The 20,923-nt window shown below is 51.0% G+C and overlaps 1 protein-coding gene and 1 pseudogene across 6 annotated transcripts in view; one reads left to right on the top strand and one right to left on the bottom strand.

Moving 5' to 3' along the window:
* RFFL (ring finger and FYVE like domain containing E3 ubiquitin protein ligase) overlaps positions 1–19,115 on the top strand; it is a 66,333-nt gene extending 47,218 nt beyond the window's left edge. For 5 of the 6 annotated variants that reach the window (XM_032322755.1, XM_032322757.1, XM_032322758.1 and 2 more), the window contains 6 exons: positions 117–304; positions 8,208–8,618; positions 11,706–11,789; positions 12,762–12,972; positions 14,222–14,245; positions 16,493–19,115. In XM_032322755.1, the coding sequence (XP_032178646.1) occupies positions 125–304; positions 8,208–8,618; positions 11,706–11,789; positions 12,762–12,972; positions 14,222–14,245; positions 16,493–16,674 (1,092 nt within the window). In that variant the 5' untranslated portion in view covers positions 117–124 and the 3' untranslated portion in view covers positions 16,675–19,115. The remainder of the gene's footprint in view (positions 1–116; positions 305–8,207; positions 8,619–11,705; positions 11,790–12,761; positions 12,973–14,221; positions 14,246–16,492) is intronic. The other variant, XM_032322759.1, reaches the window with a different exon arrangement.
* Positions 5,094–5,356, bottom strand: LOC116577864 (annotated as a pseudogene).
* Positions 19,116–20,923: the final 1,808 nt, after the last annotated feature.

The following is a 20,923-nucleotide window of genomic DNA, read 5'->3' as shown; positions in this document are numbered from 1 at the left end:
ACTTGGGCAGCAGGTGTGGATTGAGCTCCCCAGCTCCCGTGCGCCCTCTCGAAGTGGGGGAGTGAGTGAAGGTGTATCTTAACCCTGGCTTTTCTCCCCTTCCTCCCTCACACTAGATTTTATCATGTGGGCAACCTGCTGCAACTGGTTCTGCTTGGATGGACAGCCTGAGGAGGCCCCACCAGCACAGGGAGCCAGGACACAGGCCTACTCCAACCCTGGGTACAGCTCCTTCCCTTCCCCAACGGGCTCGGAACCAAGCTGCAAGGCCTGTGGGGCCCACTTCGCAAACATGGCCAGGAAGGTGAGTGTTGACTTCTTGGCCTTCTTGGCAAGCTTGGTTCAATCTAGGCTCTTGGGCAAGCCTACTGACCCCTCTGTAATGCTTGCCACCTTGCCTTGGCCCATGAGGTGCCGGTAGATAACCCACACCTGATCCTATCACAAAAGCGTTAAAGGAACGCTAGTCAAAAGCAAAGCGTCTTAGCATCGATCTAGAGCTAGACAGGCCTGAATTCAGACATTAGCTACACTGCTTACTAGCTGTTATGACCTAACCTTGCTGGAGATTCTTTCTCCCCATCTCTAAAATGGGGGTGCAGCAGTCACGCCCATCTCACAGGCTCATGAGAAGAGCATGAGCTGGGCTACCAATGCAGCAGGCTGTGGGGTCACTCCCTTCATTGGCTGTCGTCATGAACGCCTCACTGCAGATTAACTTGTTCTGTGCATCCCACGCAGTGCCGGGGACACCTCAGGTACAGCAAGAGCCCAGCGGGACAGAGACTGGGGCTCCTTTACTGTAGCGATTTCGTGGGAAATGCTCGGCAGCTGTGTTTCCAGATTGGCGAGCTGTGGGGGATGTCACTGGCTGGGTAATGGGGTGTGGGTGTGGGCCATCCCTGCACCAGTGCCCAGAGGCAGCACGTTCTCCAAGGTCAAGCACGACTGGGACTGAGGGTGAACCCCGATCTGGGAGTTCCCGCATTCTGTATTCTTCTGCAGAACAGAGAGGTCTGCAGTCCTAGGGGAGGTTAAGATGGCGATGATGGGAAATGTGAGAAGAAAGGCTACTTTTTAAGCCATGTGCTATATGCCAGGGACTGTTTGTGTGCAATTTAGATCTTTTGGTTTCACTTAAGCCTCACAATAACTCTGTGATGGACATTTTAGGATCCCTGAACGCCCACTGTACATATGAGACACTGAGGTTTCAAGTGTAGCAGTTAAGAAGGAAGCTGTCTTTGTCAAGTTCCTGATAAATGGCACATGAGATCAAAAAACAACTTCTTTTCAGGTTACGTAGGTCGTCGCCCAGGATCCCTTGGCTGTTAAATGGCAGAGCTAGTAGGACTCAAACTCAGCTCTCTGAACTCTCCGGCTGTCTCGCAGAAGACATTCAGCACGTCTGAATTCCTGCAGCGCTCACCACCCGCCCTCTTGTACCCACAAGGTGGAGGAGGATGGGCATTTTGCTCGCACCTCGCTGTAGTGCAGTGGGGGTGGGCACGTAGCTGGGCTTTGTCACTAGGTGCTTGGCTGCCCCGGTCACCATGAGGACACAACCAGAGAGGCCACTGCGGGTGGCAGGGGGCTGTGGTTCGGCCGGCTGCCGTGCCACTCCTGTAACACTGAGACTGGAAGTTTGAGTCCATAGATGGAGGCCAAAGCAGGGACTAGTGGGAGCTCGGTACCTCATGGCCTCAGTCTTCTCAGGGATGAAGATGGGGGGGTGGCTTTGAGATCTGAGAGGAGATGGAAGAGGCCTGGGGGCTACTTACACATGCCCGGCACAGAGCTTGGCATTTCAGATGTCTCCTCCCTTTGAACCCTTAGTGAAATATAAACTATTATTTTTTCCTGTTTTATAGATGAAGAAATTGTTCTCTTACTTAAGGTAGTCGTTTCAAGGACTCCTCAGGTGCATCTGGAGTCTGTCGGGTAGTCAAAGATCTTGCTGTTTTCATTGTTTTACACTGAGAAATGGTAGGAACAATGGCTGGAAGAAGTGGCAAACTACCTGGCATGAAAGGAATAGGAAAGGCCTTTGTTTAAATGAGGCAGCGTGAATTTGCTGTAGGTTTGAACCTTTTTTAAAAAATATCATTTATACTGTGTGGAGTGGGGAACTCTGTGGAGTGAAGAGGACAGTGATGGTGATCACACTCAGGCCGGCATGCTGAGCATGTTCAAAAGCCTGTTGGGGCGCCTGGGTGGCTCAGTCGGTTCAGTGTCTGTCTTCGGCTCAGGTCATAAACTCAGGGTCCTGGGATCGAGCCCCACATTCGGCTCTCTGCTCAGTGGGGAGCCTGCTTCCCCCTCTCTGCCTGCTGCTCCCCCGCTTGTGCCTCTCTATCACAAGGAAGGAAGGAAAGAAAGAGAGGAAGGAAGGAAGGAAGGAAGGAAGGAAGGAAGGAAGGAAGAAAAGTATGTTGAGAGAACCAAGGGAGTTCTTGACATTTCTCAGCCAGGAGAAAGAATGAATGAGCAAGGAAACTGCCCCCAGAGAAGAGAGTGGGGGGTGGGTAAATGTGGAGAGATGCTCTGTTTTTCTGTAGAGTGCCTTTTACCACCTGACATAAATGTTTGCAGACTGCCTATCTTTTTAGATGGTACAGAGAACAGGGGTTTTGTTGATTCTGTTCACAACTTTCTCCCCAGTGTCTAGAAGAGCAGTGACTGACACATAGTAGATAATACAGTTTTATAGGTAAACGATGGGGCACCTGGGTGGCTCAGTTTAAGTGTCTGACTCTCCATTTTGGCTCTGGTCATGATCTCAGGGTATTTCGGTGGACCCAAGGTGGGCTCCATGCTGGGTACAGAGCCTGCTTGAGCTTCCCTCTCCCCCTCCCCCCATTTAAATAAAAATAAGTAAAGGAAGGAAGGAAGGAAGGAAGGAATGGGCAGTTGAGTTGAGAACAATTTGCAAAAGAGGAAGTAAGCTGGAGTGTTTCTATTTTCATGACATTGTGGTTGATAATTCCATGCTGAAGATTTCAGTGCAGGCCCGATTTCATAGCACCAGCGATGTGCTAGCAGCTAGACAATTACACAGCTTTGTGGACGGAGCTGGATAAGCCTTTCCCTCCAGGAGCTCCCTGGTTGTGGGTAAGGAGGCCCACATTTACAAAGATCTAATAGCAGCTACGTAAATTAAATGCTGGGGAATCAGACATAGCTGGCTTTAGGTAACTCTAGCTGGAAGAAGGAACCTTTTTTGATCTGTAAAGCAGTGGCTGAAGTGAAGACACCAGATGTGGGGCAAATGCAAGGTGTACTCGGGAACTGTGAATTGCCTGCTTGGCCAAGGGCAGGATCCCCGGGAGAGTTGGGACAGAACAAGGTGGGATCAGGTGGCGGAGGCCAGGACTGCTGTGGTAGGGAGCCTGTAGTCATCAGACCATGAGGAAGCTTGAGAAAGATTTTGAACAAAGGAACAAAAGAGATAAGGAGAAAACTTCTGTAGCAAAAAGAGCTTTTGGGGTGTGGGAAGAAAAGAAAAGTTCTAATTTGAATGGTAAAAGATGGTTATTGGCATGATAGTTTCTTGACACGGAAATACGAATTAATTTTGCTTATTTCACAATGAATTTTGTGAATATGAAGGATGTTTTTCCCTATGAGAATTTTTCCTTTGTAATTTCATGCTGAAGTCAATCAGCAATTCTTATTTTTGGGGTTTGGCAAATAACAACTGCAGGCTTTTAACATGTTTTCTGGAAGTGGTTGAATGGAAATGATTACACGGAACCCACTGTCCTTTCTCCATTGTGGTCATTATTTTCTGAGTGCTCATTGAGTACAAATCACAGATAACATTAAGGACTGTCTGGAGAGAACAGAAGGAGGTACCTGCTGCCTTCCTAGCATTTTTAGTCTTAGAGGGGAATGACCAACTGGGATTAAGCCAAATACCCCATCTGTATTGGTAAGACTCCCCCCACACCCCCTGCAGTTCCCTGACAGTTTTGGAGGAGGGCAGGGTGTCCAGCCTCTTTAGTTGGACCAGTTGGTGGAGGGAGAGGAGGAGGTGGTGCTGAGAAACATGGGAGGGGTCTTGAAACACGCCCCCCCAGGGGAAAGAAAGAGGAAGGGGAAAGAAGAGCGGGGAGGGAGAAGGAGCTGCATTGGCAAAAGCTCGGGAGACAAAGGGGGAAAAGGAGTCAAAGGTGACCGTGTTACCTTTTTTGGTGAGTGCCCACCTTATGCCAAGAATTTAGACACATCGTGTCCCATAATACTTTCAGGGGTCCTGGGAGGTGGGTTGGCCATCCGACGTGACCAGTGAGAAATTGGAGGTTGCTCTGTTTTGCAGGAGTTCCCTTAGCTCAAAAGGGGCTGGCCAGCAACGAATCCTAACTGCTGCTCCTCACGCTGGCCCTCTCCTCCCTGGGCTGCAGGAAGGCTGGCCTAGAGGGAGGCTGGCCTGCCCTGGGGAGTTTGTGTGGGGCGGGGGTAGGAATGAGGGAAGGGCAGGGGAGCAAAGGAGAGCCTGCCCAGGGCCATCCCTGAAGGAGGTGCAAGTGTTTGCTGCTGGAGGGTTGTCTGTCCTCTTGGTGCGTTTGCAGGCCTGTCAGCTTTGCCAGTGCATCTTTCAGGCCACCAGCTTCCTCAGTCGTGTGCACAGTTTGCTCCAGTTTAGACAGACGCCTTTCCTTCGCTCATTCTGCCCACATGTGTTGACAGCTGGCTTCTCCTTTGTCCTGTCCTGCCTCTGCAGACTGGGATTTCAGCCTGGAGCGCAGTCCTAGTCCTTGAGGGCGTGGTGCAGATGCCTGCTGACTCCAGAGGCCCCGGTGAGCTGGGGTGAGCTGGAGATGCTGAGAAGCTGGGTTGCCGCCTCTCTGTTCTGGTCCTGCCTCCAGTGAGCTGTCCATGTTTGAAGGAAGACTAGAGAGTTGTTCAGATCTGGCTGATTGAGCAACGCAGACTTTTTTTTTTTTTTTTTTTACTATTATGAAAGTTTATTTAACAAAAAAATTCAGTATGAGAATGCACACGACCTGAATTTTATATTGTAGTGAGACAGGTACTATGGAGAGGGGAGACATGTGGAAGCAGTTGATTCTTCTGATGAACACAGCCATTGTTTATGCTCGTTCCACGGCTTCTAACGAGATCATACTGTTTCCTCATACTACCACCATTCCACTATTGTTGCCATCTCCACACATTCGTCTATCACAAGATTCATAAACGGATCGAAGCCCCACAATATTCCTTGGACATGTCTGCCACCATTTCATTTCAATGATAATTTCTTGCTCATAAATATTTTCAACTCAGGAGGGTGAGCTTTTTGCTCATGGTGTCTACTTGGCAAGCTCAAAGATGCCTCCAAACGGAATCTGTGGCATCCCTCACCAACTCAGGGCTTTCTCATTGTGTCAGGCTAGGTATTGTCAGACTGCATAGACTTAAGTCCTTTTCCAGGTCAGGCCCTACAGCATCTGACACTGAAGCCTCTTCAGTGCACTTTGCCATCCTGAACACACTTCCTTTCCCAATAGAAAAGCTTTAGATAGAAATGAACCCCCAAGACCCCAAAACATCCATTTTCCACCCGAGTGGCTCCAGGTCCCGGAACCGCTATGAGGCTCGGGCCCCATGCGTCCTTTTAAGTCGGCCCCTGACCATTTTATGATCTGGTTGTAACTGTAGAGAGTGAGGGAGCTTGATACATGTCCTCTCGAAATGCCGTTAAGTATTCGTAATCAGAGGGGCGCCTGGGTGGCTCAGGGGTTAAGTCTCTGCCTTCGGCTCAGGTCATGATCTCAGGGTCCTGGGATCGAGCCCTGTATTGGGCTCTCTGCTCAGTGGGGATCCTCCTTCCCCCCCCTTCTCTCTCTCTCTGCCTGCTTCTCTGCCTATTTGTGATCTCTGTCTCTGCCAAATAAATAAATAAAATATTCAAAAAAAAAAAAAGTATTCGTAGTCAGACCTGGGTGGTGAACCTTCTGCCGTTTCCCTCCGATGTGCAGGAAGCTTGTGCAGAACCAGGCACCGCTGCCTCAGCTGTGCGGACTTCTCTAGCCCACACGCAAGTCTGATCGCAACCCTGAGAACCTCAGTCTCGCTGGCATTCTTGTTAGTTTGCATTCAGCTTTCTATATTTAGAAGGGAGGGGGAGAAATAGGTTAACGCTCAAGTCACTGGAGGCTGAAAAGTTCATTTATTTATTTATTAATTTCTAAAGATTTATTTATTTATTTATTTGACAGAAAGAGATCACAAGTAGGCAGAGAGGCAGGCAAAGAGAGAGAGAGAGAGAGGGAAGCAGGCTCCCTGCTGAGCAGAGAGCCCGATGCGGGACTCGATCTCAGGACCCTGAGATCATGACCTGAGCCGAAGGCAGCAGCTTAACCCACTGAGCCACCCAGGCGCCCCTGAAAAGATCATTTCTTTAACGGACGAGTGGGTGTGCTCCTGGGACCATCCCAGTGTGCCCAGGAATCACCTCTGCTGTGGGAGTGCGGCCTGCTCTTGGCCAGAGCAGAGCTCAGTCCCATGTCACTGTGCTGGCTCAGCCTGGGGCACGAGGGGCTGAGGATTTGCTTCCTGTGAGTTGAGCTAGCTTTCGTGTGATGTGGTGTCTGCTGTTGAGGTACAGCCTGCCTCCTGCGTGCTCTTGTTGTGCGGCTAAGACACTGCTTGCACAAACGAGAGCTCCCTGGTCGTGTCCAGAGGCTCCCTTCTTTTCTTCCAGTCCCCCCGCCTTAGGTGTCTGAGTATTTGTCTTGGATATGCTCTCATGTGCCACTGGATTCCCAGCACTCCGAGTGGGCCTTCCTGGGGTGGGGAGCCTGGGCGCTGCCTCTGTGGATGGGATTCTGGGCGGGGACCTTGGGCTGGGTCCTGCTGTCCGTTGGCTTGGACGGGGCTGAGTCAGGCAATGTGGCCTGCTGGAAAGGGCTTGACTGTGGGCATTCCACAGGGACAGGCTTTGAGTGTGAACCCCAGCTCTGCTGTTTCCTGCCCGCCCTTGAGTGTGATGCTTCATCTCTCTAGGCTGCGTTTGCTGTGTCTGTGCAACAGGGAGGCACATTACTAATTATTAGTGATGGTGTACATTAATACATGATATAGTGATAGAATAATACTTTGTGGGGTTGCTTTGAAAGTTAAATGACAAGCTCTAGCAAAGAGTAGCCTCTCAATAAATTTAATCAACAATATTAATAATAACCACCACTGTACTTACGCATTTGCTTTTTTTTTTTTTTTTAAAGATTTTATTTATTTGCCAGAGAGAGAGAGGGAGAGAGAGAGCACGTGCAAGCGAGCACAGGCAGACAGAGTGGCAGCAGAGGCAGAGGGAGAAGCAGGCTCCCGGCCGAACAAGGAGCCCGATGTGGGACTCGATCCCAGGACGCTGGGATCATGACCTGAGCCGAAGGCAGCTGCCCAACCAACTGAGCCACCCAGGCGTCCCACACATTTGCTTTCTTTTCTCAGCAATAAAGTAGAAGGAATCATAGTTCAGGATTTGAATACTGGCTCTCCAAATTAGCTCTCATTCCCTAGCAATAATAATGAAAAGAGTTAATACTTTACTGAAGAAATCATGTGTCACATACGCTAAATGCATGGCCTCTTAACTGTATGGCATTCCTAAGGTAGGTACTGTCATCACCCCCATCTTACAGATGAGGAAACTGAGGGCCAGATAACTTACACACCTAAGGTGACACCGTAAAAAAAAAGGGAAGGAGGGGTGCCTGGGTGGCTCAGTGGGTTAAAGTGTCTGCCTTCGGCTCAGGTCATTATCTCAGGGTCCTGGGATCGAGTCCCGCATCGGGCTCTCTGCTCAGTGGGGAGCCGGCTTCCTCCTCTCTCTCTCTGCCTGCCTCTCTGCCTACTTGTGATCTCTCTGTCAAATAAATAAAAAATCTAAAAAAAAAAAATTACGTTAAAAAAAAGGAGGGAGACTAAGTGAAAATATGGGCTTTTTAGATTCTAAAGCTAGTAGTCATAATTAATAGCATCTGTTACTCGGCAAGAAAAGAATAAGTCTCAGTGGAACACTGAATATAGTAGTGCTGAACCTGAAGTCGAGGCAGGCTGCACCCTGACATACAGGAGGTAGCTTCGTACCGGCAGGAGTGATCGGGGGAGTCTTGCCAGGCACGGCAGCACTGAGCCCCCCTCCTACTCTGACTTGTTCTCAGTCTGACATGGTTTCCTCTGCCTCTTGGTCTAAGCAGCAGACCTGCCTCGACTGCAAGAAAAATTTCTGCATGACCTGTTCGAGCCAAGTGGGGAACGGGCCCCGCCTCTGCCTCCTCTGCCAGCGAGTCCGAGCCACGGCCTTTCAGCGGGAGGAGCTCATGAAGATGAAGGTGAAGGACCTGAGGGACTATCTCAGCCTCCATGACGTCTCTACCGAAATGTGCCGGGAGAAAGAGGAGCTGGTGCTCCTGGTGCTTGGCCAGCAGCCTGTAATCTCTCAGGAGGGCAGGACTCGCGCCCCCACCCTGTCCCCGGACTTCCCCGAGCACCAGGCCTTCCGGACGCAGCCTCAGGCCAGCACAGTACCTCCTACCTCTGCGAGACTCCCCTCTTCGCCTGCACAAGCCACCTCTGTGTTCCCCGCCCAGGCTCAGGAAAGCCAGCAGGTACGCCCGTCCCTGCCGCTGTGCCGGCTCAGCTGGCTCCCCTGCCTGCATTCGGGGGGTGGGGTAAGCGTCTTGATTATGTGAGGCCCTTTTGCCTCCTGATGCAGGAAATGTCTTCTGGGCCTATTTGTTTTTTTTTTCCAGAAATGATCATGCACGGTACCAGGTATCTTTGTGGTTTCTGTATGTTTTTGATACGAACCTATCCCAGCTAGTCATTTTTTTTTTTTAAGATTTTATTTATTTATTTGACAGAGAGAGATCACAAGTAGGCAGAGAGGCAGGCAGAGAGAGAGGAAGGGAAACAGGCCCCCTGCTGAGCAGAGAGCCCGATGCGGGACTCGATCCCAGGACCCTGAGATCATGACCTGAGCCGAAGGCAGCGGCTTAACCCACTGAGCCACCCAGGCGCCCCCCCAGCTAGTCATTTTTTTAAACTCACCGTTCCAGAAATATTTTGAGAAAACCCATGTCTAGTTTCCAGATTTGTTCTGTTCAGGCTGGCCTCCTGCTTACCTTTGCTGTGGTCCTCTGTAACGGACACAGGGCACAGAGGGAGGGAAGGGAGAGCAGGGGGCATGGCTTCTGTGGCCGGTCGCTGAGTGGGTTAGGTCATGGTTGGCATGACATTGAATGGTAATTGCCTGGTCATCGTCCCAGGGGCCTCAGAAATGGTCAGCGAAGAGCAGCCCGTTTGCTGAACTGCGAGCCGCGCATGGGGTGCGTGGAATGGTGGGCGCCATCAGAAGGGCCCCGTGAAATGGGCAGTAGACGCAAACCAGCTTTCGGGTTTGAGAGAGACCGAGAGACGTATGCAGTGTGTGAGGACTGATGGCATCCTGCAGACAGACTTCAGTGCCTTGGTGACCCTCCAGCATATACGGCTTGGGCTGTGGCCGGGGCATTCGGACCTCGAGGATCTGGTTTCCACATCCAGTCTGTTGCTGTTTGGTGGCCTTGGGCCAACTCTGAGCCTTCAGCACTGAACCAGGGTCAGTAGCCCCAGGGCACTTTGGCTCCTGCCAGGCCCTCAGGAGGGCAGGCCTGTAGGGCAGCAGGTCTGAAAAGCTGTGAGCTCCTTCCAGCTGGCACTGCCCTACCTAGTGTTGTCCGCTCCCCTGCACACCATGGCTGGCTGCTGCCTCTGGCTTATGACCCCTCCCTTGTCAGGACTGCGCCCCTGATTCAGCTCTGGTGGGCGCGGAGGCATAAAAGGCCAGGGCGATGCGTCCTTCACCTGTGGGGACTTGTCAGCTCCCTGGGCACCTGTGCTGTGCTCTCTCCCAGCCCCAGGTGAACTCTTCCTGACCCTTGGCTCTGTCTGCCTCCTATGCAGCGTCCCCACCTCAGAGCGGTGGAGCACTCCTCTCTGCTTTTGGGGAGCCCAAGGAGTAACTTGAGGAAATTGTTTTTCCCTTAAGAACCGTCCGGTGGATTTTTCAATGAAAGCAGTGGGTTCGAAACTTCTGTTGCTCACCAGAGATTCCAGACTGCACCTACAGGTCCCATGCATGCGCCAGATCTCATCGGGTCCTTCCATGGTACTTTCAGAGGGCCTTGGTGTCCGCTTGCATCCGTGCTGGTGAGATCTGCATTTGTCAAGCCAGGAGAGCAGGCCTGGGGAGGTCAAGTGGCCTGCGCAGGCTACCCGCACCTAGGATGCACATCAGCCCGGGGCGCCTGCTCCCCCAGATTTCTTTCCCTGACCCCTGGTGTCCTGGCAGTGGTTGCTAGGGAAGGAGGCGGGTGGAATAAGCAAAATTTGGGGCAGATACAATTTGAAGGATTTTAATTTGGCCAGTGGGCCAACTGAAGAGACAAGAGTATGCTTTGTAGTGGGAGATCCGGTTTCCCCTTCTTGGGAAGAAAAGGACTTACAGAAGCCGTCTACTTAGGAACAGGTTAGACTCGCAGAGACATGGTAACTCCAGGGCGACACCTGGGGTACTGGTGGGTGCGTCGTCTCGCTAAAGCTAAAGGGAAACTAGAGGAGTTGACGAGGACACTTTTGGATGCACCCGCATACATGTATGCTCTATGTGCCCTTCTTACCACTTGGCATTGTGGATGATGGTGGGGATTTCTGCTGTCATTTCCTTTGTCATTATTTGCCTCTTCTTGACCAGCTCTGTGTTAGGCATCCTAATATGGGCTGAGTGGTTGGGGCCACAGATGACTGGTTTCCTGTACTCTTCCCTTATTGGTGTTCCGAGAGTCTAGAGAAAAGGACTGTGAGCTCAGACACGTCTTTGCTGCGGGCTCACACCAGACCCTTTACCTGGAGGGTAAAGAAGAGATGAAAAGGGTCTAGTGAAGAGGTTTGTGGCTTAAATGGTAATGGGATGAGGAGGCTCACAGTTTGAACTACTATTTGGCAAAACCTTTTGAAAAGGTAAAATTCTAAACTCCTTAAGTGTAAGATGTCTATGTCTTTATAGTTTTAGGCTAATAGATTCTTACGTGCATTAAAATATATATATATTTCAAGATAGTTCTTAGTGCGCACTGCTGATTGGAGCCATTTCTAGAATGTGAGAGCAGTGACTGGGTGCAGGAGAGGGAGCAGAGTGGTGAGGGTCTGAGAACTGTCTCAGGGAAGCCAGGGAGAGGTAGCGTGGAGGCAGGAAGACATGGTATGGACACTCTAAGAAAATAGTGGACATTACTGATAGGGGCAGAGCCCAGGACGGTGGGTGGGAGTTACAGGGAGGGCGGTCTGGGCTCCCTGTCCAGGAGAACCCGGATGGCAGTTTGAGAGCAGTCCCGCAGTGGCATGCATCTGTGCTCTTCCTCTCGCTCCCGACTGCTCGAGCTGAGAACACACAGACCGTGACTGGCTGCTCATGCCGTTCTGGTGGGGAGCACAGTTAGCGACCTTCTTGTTTTAGAGTTGAAATGTTTGTGTTGTGTCTCTGCCCAACAAAGTCAGTATTAAGGAGCAGGCTTCTGTAATGCTGTTGTTTGAGACACCAGATGCCTGGGGAGATGGGAACATGTTTGGATGTGGAATGAGCTGGGCAGAGGCCCACACTGTGTGAATCTCTGGGGCATCTCTGTGCATGTGATGGCACCTTTCTCTTCCCACAGGCCAATGGCCACGTGTCTCAGGACCAAGAGGAACCTGTCTACCTGGAGAGCACAGCCAGAGCACCTGCTGAGGAGGAGACCCAGGTGGGGCCTCTGCTCCGGTCTGCGCCTTTGCGTTTGCTCTTTCTCTGCTGGTATTAGGCTGTGAATAGGCCCCTTGCAGCAGACTCAGAGGTGGTGAAGAATCAGTGTGTGGTGACAGTCCTACATTCAGTTCTGCTTTCAGGGGTGGGGCTTAGTGTTAGCTTTCCACATTAACCTCTGAAGCTGTCAATCATTAGGGCAGAGTGGTGAGCTCATAGTGGAGACCAGGGAGCCTCATGGCCCCTTAGTTTCTAGGGTCTTGACTTGCTGTAAGCTGCCACAGGGCAAGCTCCTGGTGCTGCTGTGCAAATCTTGTCCTGCTGCTAGCACACAGTAGCCATTCGTCAGGGGAAAGAGGTCAGAAAATCAGGAGGAAGGCTGAGTGGGAGTTGGGCCTTAGCCACGGTAGGGCAGTCAGATGCTGCCGCCAGCGGGGCGGCGAAGCCATGGTCGAGGGTGCGTACAGAGGAGCGCTCACCAGGGAAGTCTGCCTCTCCCACAGGGAAGCAGAAGTCTGTCCAGAAAGGAGAGGAGAGGCCAGCACCGTGCTCGCTGGCTTCTTGCGCGGCTACATTCAGTCCTTACGGGACCTAGTGCAGCAGTACTGCCAGGTCTCCTGTATGGATGTGTGGATAGGCTGAGGGAGATGAGCAACTCACTCCATAGTGTTTAGCATCAGTCCGAGGAGGAGTCAAAATCAGGGCCATGGGACTCACACTGGTACCCCTTCTACTCGTCACACCGATCGGTTGGTTGGGGGCTGGCTGTGCTCGAGCCCAGGCCCACGGGTCAGGAAGAGACTGTGGTCTCTTCAGCTCTGCAGAGCGCCGCGCCGGGTTTCTTCCTGCCTCTACTCCTGCTCTTCTTGAGGTCAGTCGCCTCGGGCATGGCCTGGGGAATGCTCTGGGGTCCTCGGAGAGAGAGCTTGGGACGGGGAAGCTGAGCCCACAAATCCCACCGTTGCCATTGCAGTCTGTCGACTCAGAGGACAGCTTCGTCCCGGGCCGGAGGGCCTCCCTGTCTGACCTGACCGACCTGGAGGACATCGAAGGTCTGACTGTGCGGCAGCTGAAAGAGATCCTGGCGCGCAACTTCGTCAACTACAAGGGCTGCTGCGAGAAGTGGGAGCTGATGGAGAGGGTGACGAGGCTGTACAAGGACCAGAAGGGGCTCCAGCACCTGGGTGAGGCGCTGCCCAGGCGGTGCTTGCTGTCGCTCTGTAGCATGGCAGCATCGCCCTGACTAGGTTTCTGTGCTTTTGGCCGAGCAAGCAGTCACCTTCCACCCTGGCACCGGCTAATAATAGCTGCCGTTTGAAGTTGAATGCTGGGACCGGGCTAAGCTCCGTAAATATTTATTCAGTCCTCAGAGCTGCCTGTGAAATAGGCATTATTAGCATTTTTTTTTTTTTTTTTTTTTTTTTAAGATTTGAGGGAGAGAGAGAATACGAGCATAAGTAGGGGGAGGGGCAGAGGGAAAAGATCTTGAGCAGACTCCTTGCTGAATGTGGAGCCCAACACAGGGCTCATGGCCTGAGCTGAAACCAAGAGTGGACGCTTAACTAACTGAGCCACCCAGGTGCCCCTAGCATTACCCTTTTATTGTAGAGCCCGGGTTTGCACTGAAGATTTCCTGGACTGAATCCATAGCCTTTCCTACCTCGTGCCATCCCGCCATAACCGCTAGCACCACAGCAATGCTGTTCTCAACAGCTGGGAGACGAGGAAGTGAACCCATGGTACAAGGGAAATACAGATATGCTGCCTGAGCCTGGGCTTTCCCTATGGTCGTTTCCCAAAGCATTCGACACGGTGTCATTTTCTGGCGATGCCCAGTAAGATGTCTGGGTTTGTGGTTAAATAAGTTTGGGGGAAAAACTAGGTCTCTATGGTAGATAGTAAAGGCAGAGAAGTTCTACAGAAGAGGGGTGTGTTTAACTTTAATGGTTGAAGTACGATTTCAGGCTCTCCTATTCCACTGGTTCATCAGAGTTGACGATGTCTTACCAGTCCTCTAGCCACAGACTCACTTTTCCCTTTGGGTTGTCCCCAGGATCTCCAGAGTTATGAGGTCCTAGGGAACAGGACATGGCCCCACCTGGGAACTTCATCCCGACTTCTTGGCTGACTGGAACAGACAGTTCCTTTCTTGTTGCCTTTAATATGGGCTTCAAGTGACAGAGAAGGGTACCATGCCCATACGGTACTGCCCACTTGGCAGTGTTGTTCATGTGAGCCGGTGGAGTCCCTTTTTCTAAGAGCAGACCCGAAATATCAGCACAGGCTGTGTGTGAGCACTCAGCACGGGAGACGAGGGCAGGCATCCGGCCGGGCTCTTGGCCAGCCTGGTTCCCAAGCAGGGAAGCAGTCCGACTGTAAAAGTTAGGCTGGTTGGAGACTTTCCTTACCTCTTCTTTCTCTTTCCTTTTTCAGTGTGTGGTGCTGAAGACCAAAACGGTACGTAGTTGCTTCTGCTTGGGACTGTGCTCAGGCTCTGAGCTCTTGTGTCTTTCCCTTCTGCCAACCCTGCTTCCTCTTAGCAGTCTAAGAATTCTGAGCATACTGGCATCCACAGAGAGAACTGGGGGAAATGCATGGGGAAGCAGGGCTTCTCAGCATCTTTAAAAATTCTCATTCTCGCCTTGCTGGGAAGGGTGAAGAGTGGCAGCAGACCCAGGGGCAGATTGATTTGCAGGTCTTTGGGTTGCCAGAGCTCAGGAGCAAGCATTTGTAAAATATTTAACAAAGTGAGTGGTGGCATGTGTGACCTTCAGTTCATTTTTCGTACCTCTGCTGCTATGGCACTCCTTCCCCTATGGTTTTCACTCCATTGTCATTCTGAGAAGGACTCTGAGCCTTGTTTGTACAGGGCTGGGTGGTGGCTAGAGCTGCTCTGGGGACTGAATAGGAAAGGGATCACTTGTGTGCTCTCTGGGCACAAGGCGCATCTACCACCTCAGCTGCTACATCCCCACCTGTGTGCTCGAGACCACCACGGGAGCTTCAGGGACCCCAGGACGCACTGCAGGCATCCAGCTGGATCTAGGCCTCATTTCTTTTTGAAAGCCTCAAGGCTGTATGGTTGTGAGCTCTTCCCCCAAGAAAGAATGTCCTCAGAGTAGTGTTGGGGGCCTGTCAACCATTTTAAAACTTTCAGAAGACTCCAAGTTTGTTATTTGGCAAAATGGTCTTTTGCTCAGAATGGGACAGAGTCTTCCAGCTGATAAATCCTGAAGCCTCCCCTAAGTGCTGACTTTCTGAAGAGTCCAGGAAGTAGGAGAAAGTGCCAAGCAGCAGAGGACAGAGAATTCCCCTGTGGAGTGGGACAGGTGACTGGTATGAAACCAGTTCCCTACTTATGGCTCCCTGGTTCAGGCTACCATTTAAAGATTTTACTATTTTTAGACGAGACAGAGCAAGCGAGCGAGGGCGCACATGCATGTACACGCAGGGCAGAGGGAGGGGCAGAGGGAGAGGGAGAGAATCTCAAGCCGAGTCTGCACTGAGCATGGAGCCCCACCTGGGGCTTCAGGCTACCATTTAAAACATGCTAGGGATGGCTAGGTTTTTGGACATGAAGGTTCTTCTGTGTTTGCACTAAAGTATCATACTTTAGTGGGCCAGATATTCTGGACCTCCTTGCTCACATAAGCCAGCCAGAAGTTATTGAGAATTCTGTGCACTGGGCAGTTAATACTAATTTGATAGTCCCTATCCTCAGGCCACTTGCCTAGAAGGCCTGCCTGGATTCAAATCCTGGCTCTGCTTAGCAGCTGTGTGTCCATGGGCCAGCCACTTAACTCCTTGGCCTCAGTGGCCTCATCTATAAGGTACCTACTTCATAGTTTTCACAAGGATTCAAAAAGAGTTTAATATGCAAAACTCTTAGGACCCTGCCTGGCACAGATTTCCACATATGTGAGCTGTTAGGACTCCCTTGAGAGATGTTCATTTATCAGACATTTTGAGAACATATACCACATGATGGGCATTTTAGAGATTCAAAGAGGAAGATCTGACCTCAGAGCATCTAACAAATGCTAAGTATATAGTGCAGAAATCAAGCAAATTGGTTGAATTAAGGAGCTCGCAGAGTCATGGGGGAGCTCAGTAGTTAAGACATTTTAATCCCATGTTGAGAAGCTGGTGTGGGGGGAGCACAGAAGAGGGAGCTGTGATCTCTGCTGGGCTCTTCCGCTAGGCAGCCTCCTCAGAGGAAGCCCTGAGGAAGGCTGGGGGACAGCACAGGGAGCCCCCAGGATCCTTGGCTGTATTCAGCTGGGGATATGTTTACTGAGAAGCCTTGCGATCCTTCAAGAACCATTCACTACAGTTCCGATCGTATCACACTTTTTGGAACCAGTTTTTATCTTTTCAGCATGTTCGGCCTCGGGGGATAATGAGTCCCTAAGTGCCACTTACTCACCATATTACAGCCGCAACTGTCTGAAAACTCTTTGAAGCTTTGAGGGCTTTGCCTTATTTAGCTGTCCTCTTCTGGGTTGTATTTGATCTCCAAGTACCTTATTGTCCACATCTGCAGCCCGGCCAGGAGAGGTGGGGCTGGTTTCTGGAGTTCTAGCTGAGGGCAGTGTGTGGATTTGGGGTGTCCTCAGCACACCCTCAGCATGCCCCTTCTCTCTGTCTCCCTGCTGCCCCCTGCATTTACAGTCTCCTCTCCCCACCGCCCCCCGCCCCTGCCAGGTGGAGCAGTGCCGCCCAGCGTGGAGGAGAACCTGTGCAGGATCTGCATGGACTCGCCCATTGACTGTGTCTTGCTAGAGTGCGGTCACATGGTCACCTGCACCAAGTGCGGCAAGCGCATGAATGAGTGTCCCATCTGTCGGCAGTATGTGATCCGAGCCGTGCACGTCTTCAGATCCTGAGGGCTGGTGCCAGCTTCTTCAGTGCCTTACAGGGACAGAGCTGGAAGGGTCTGGGCTCCAGAATGACCAGCTTGCAGAGGGGCAGGCTAACAAGAGAATCTGCAAGCAAAGATGCGGTCACCTCTGGGCATGCCTGTCCCACCTCGGCGGCGCACCTCTTGGCTGGCGAACCCCGAGGCCCATGGGAGCTGGTACAGATCGCGTGGGCAAGTCCCTGTTCCAGTGATCTTGGGGTAATGATGGTAATTGATGAAGAGAGGATTTTCCAGAACTTGGACCAGATTTTCCTCTCTTCCTCTGTAAACCTAACAGTTTCCCCCTTCCCCCTGTACCCCGGCCATCCCTGAGCCACCTGTGTTCCAGCCATCAGAGGTCCTGGTAGAAATGGTTCTCTTCCTCCCCAGCACATTTGGGTTTATTTCTGGTCTCTGGCTTTCTGTGCTTTACCAGCTTTGCTAGTCTCTTGCTACATTGCCTAAAATTTTTTTCTTCAGACCAAAAAGATGTTAGCTTACCAGACCAATAGTGATCCTCCTTAGGACTAAATCTGGACCAGTAAACTTTTTCTCTGGTGAGAAATGAAACACAAATGCTATTGGAAAATTGCAAAGTCATTTAGAGTTGCTTCCTGAAGTGCTGGGATTGGAAGCGAGGAGTCTCTTGACTGAACCTTGGGAGGCAGCAAAGCATCTTCAGGGAAGTTTAAGTCTGTGTGTGTGAGATGGCACGGGCATCAAGCTCTGGTGCTCTTAGGGCCTGTGCGCCACCCTTGATTTTAGTTTACGAGAAAAGGGAAAGTTTTGGGTGGAAACTGCTTAATTTTGACTTCTCTAACACAAAGGAATTGCAAACCACTTTCCCCTGGGAATGAAGTCCCTCTCCCATGGAGGTTTTTAAACATGGTCTCACTAAGACAGAGAAACTAAGGCAAAGAGCCTTGCTCTTCTCTAGCCACACTTCTCACAAAGTTCCTGGAGACTGAAACTGAACATCTAAGGGGTATTGGAAGATACTGAATGGGACTGGATTCAACCCTGGGGCAGACAGCTGCAAGTCTTGATTCCCTAGGTTAGCGGGGACTCCCCGCTCCCATTTCCTTCCTTAGCCTACTGATTTGAGGGGAGGTCTAGAAGAAGCATATTCTCGAGCCCTCTTAGGGTGGGTCTACCACTGGAAGAGCCAAAGGGCTTAAGTTTGCTGGAGCAGCAAGGCCAAGAACATGTGCTATCAGAAGAGCTGTGCGTGCTGCCATTCGGGGGGTGAACTACACAACCCCTAAGCTCCAGAAGGCCTTAGCAGACCACCTGCTACCCTTTCCCCCTGCTGTGCAGTCAAGTTCTCACAGACTGGAAGCAGTCAGGACTTTGGAAACAGTGGGAAACCTCCAAGGGGACCTGCTTATTGGTACAGACATACTTAGGCCTCCCCCCACCAACCACTATTCCCCTTCGGAAGAATGAAATTATTTCATAAAGCAGTTGTCAGTTGCACACTGGGCCACTTACCTTGACATTACGCCAAGTCCCGGATGATCTGATTCTGGGACAGCCTTTGTAGGAATCGGGGGATTCAAGAGAGAGGTCTGCAATGAGGACCTTTCACTCTTCTGCTGGACAGTACCTACTACCGTTTACAATGCCTGCCAGTTTAGCAGAGGATTCAGCTGCTTCTGATTCCACTGTAACAGGTGTGTGTGTATATATACACATATATATGCAACTTAGTTACGATCTAGCAATAACTTCAGGGCAGAAGCTGGCTCTCTCCCTACTTAAAACTTGCTTTCACTGCTGAGGCCTTACCTCTCCCTACCTCCCACATTCCCTCCTAGACAGAAGTTAAAAATAATATCCTGAAGGTTGGTTAGTAACCTCAGTAAGAATTAGAACTGCTATCATTTGCTCATTCTGGAGAAAGAACTTGCCTTTAAGTCTTTTGATCTTGGTGAAGGTTTCCATTCAGGAAAAAAGATGTCAAACCACCCTGATTTGTTGTTCATCATTACTACACCAAATAAAGGCTGGGAATTTCAAGATCCCATTTCAGTTACTATCTAATCTAGGTAGAAAACTTGATTTTTATCTCCAAGTGCTCTCCCTTGCCCCTCATGGATCCTTGGTCTTAATTATCATGAAACATCTTAATTCTTCCAATTATTCCATAGCTTTGGCTGTGATCGTTTTGTTAAGACTTGGGAGAGCTGACTGGTTCTCAGTACCCTGGAATAGCTGGATCCAAGCTCGTACCCAGAAGCTGTGCAGGAGTCCTTGCACAATATATATTGTATAAATTTGTTGAAATCTTTCAGATGTGAATGTGTTATTTCAAGTGGCTTATATTAAGATTCTCTCAGACTTACGTGGGTGTTAAAGCAAACCCAGATGTGTATTTTTTGTTACAGAGCTCTGCTTTATAATTTTATAATAAAATTTCACTGGAGATACCTGTCTGATCTGGTGGGAGGACACCAGAGATCAAGACTGCAACAGAGCTGAGGGACCACAGGCTGATCCCAGGCTCTTGAGAGACTGCGTTACTTGTGGAGGTGCCTGGGCCAGGTGGCCATGTGGATATTCCTGTTCAACAGATGAGGAAATGAAGTTCAGCAGTGTTCTGACTTGTTCAAGATCTCACAACTAGTATGTGGGAGCTGCCACGGAACAGCCTAGAAGAGGATGGGAGCTGTGTAGCGAAAAGGACCAGCTTTAGCACTAAGGAAGAAATACCAAGTGAGACCAGACATTGACACTGACCTTGTAGAGATGGGCCTTAGAGATGTGGGTAGAAAGGAATCTGAGGAGAGCCAATGTGCTCAGTTAAGTCTTCAGGTAACCCCAGGGATGGAAGCTTCTGGATACAGCTGTACAGTTGGTGTGGCTCAGAGGTTGACCCAGCCCAGCTGTGTGGCACAGGCCTGTGTGGGGAGAGCTAGATTATGTGCAGATCTGCCTTGGGACTTGAGGTGAGAAGAGGAAACAATCTTGCCTGGAGGCAGTAAGGGCCGAGGCTGAGCTGCAGCATTCTGTCCTCTACTGGGCACCCAGGACGACCTACTGCCTGCTGTCAACCAGCAGCACGTAAACAAAGGTCCAAAGGCGGGCAGGCCTTGAGCACTGTGCTGGGGAGGTTTTAGATGCTGTTGCCTGGCGGGTGCGGGGCACGGAAATACAGAATTGTATAGACAGTGTAATCTCGGCAGCAAAGGAGAATACTCCTGAGGGAGACCAGAAAGAAAGAGACCTAACACCTTCAACAGGGAACTGGAGAGAGCACCCAATGAGGCCAGAAAGGGCCTCTGGGCCAAGCTCATTACTGAGCTGCTCCCCAGTGGCCGGCAGGGCCCTGGTGCTGCAAGGGCGCACCCTGAGTGTAAGCCACAGGTCAGGACAGGTGGTACTGGGTCTAGAGCAGTGGGGTCAAAGGGCAGTGGCAGTGTCCGCTGGCAGAATGCCAGGGGTAATGCTTTGTTCTGCTGCCCCATCTGGCAGCTTGGCTTGAGGAGGCTGGAGAGGGGGATGGAAATTTATGTAGGTCAGTGCTCAAAGGAGCAGTGGCTTTTGTCTCTGCAAAGGAAAGAATAAAGGGAGTCTTATTCTCCATACTCTCGCTAGACTGAATGGTGCCTATTCAAAAACACCAGTGTGTTGGGCCAGAGTTAGGGTAATACCAATCCCTCCTTCCCCCTCTTTCCAACACATCTTAATGTGCAGGTAGAGACCAGATCGGGTTAGGGCCGGCTTTTACGCTGACTGACTAGCAGCCTCCCAGTAGAATATTACCTTAGTTAAGCACCCTGGAGGAGGGCCAGGGGAGGTAGTGGTCCTCAATCTTACAGGCCCACTCAAGTGTGTTCCAGAAGTTGAGTCTCATTACCTTAACTCACAGGGGATGGACAAACAAGCCTGACAACCTGTTGATAGTAAGAAAAAAGAGAACAGACTCTAACGTCAGCAGACCTGAACTCCCAGAAGCCAGTCTGGAACAAGACCACCTGAGGAGCCTGTCCCAGCTTGACATGACTGTGAGCCAGGCCCGTGCTGGCTGCGTCACGTGAGGCAGCCTGAGTTCGTCTGCTCTTGGCAGCAGCCTGTGGATTTAGGGGCAGTTATCCCCATGCCTCTGGGAGGGACAGAGGCTCACATGCTCAAGAACTCAGGTGTGAACCAGGCCTGGCCCTGCACTGGCCAGCGTGGTCATTCCTAGCCCCACATGACTGGAAGGCTGAAGTAAAACCAAAACTTGAGTTCCT

Source organism: Mustela erminea, chromosome 18, assembly GCF_009829155.1.
Source record: "Mustela erminea isolate mMusErm1 chromosome 18, mMusErm1.Pri, whole genome shotgun sequence".
NCBI classification, from domain to species: Eukaryota; Metazoa; Chordata; class Mammalia; order Carnivora; family Mustelidae; genus Mustela; species Mustela erminea.
Note: the sequence above shows the minus strand (reverse complement) of the source record. Positions and strands in the feature narration are given on the sequence as shown.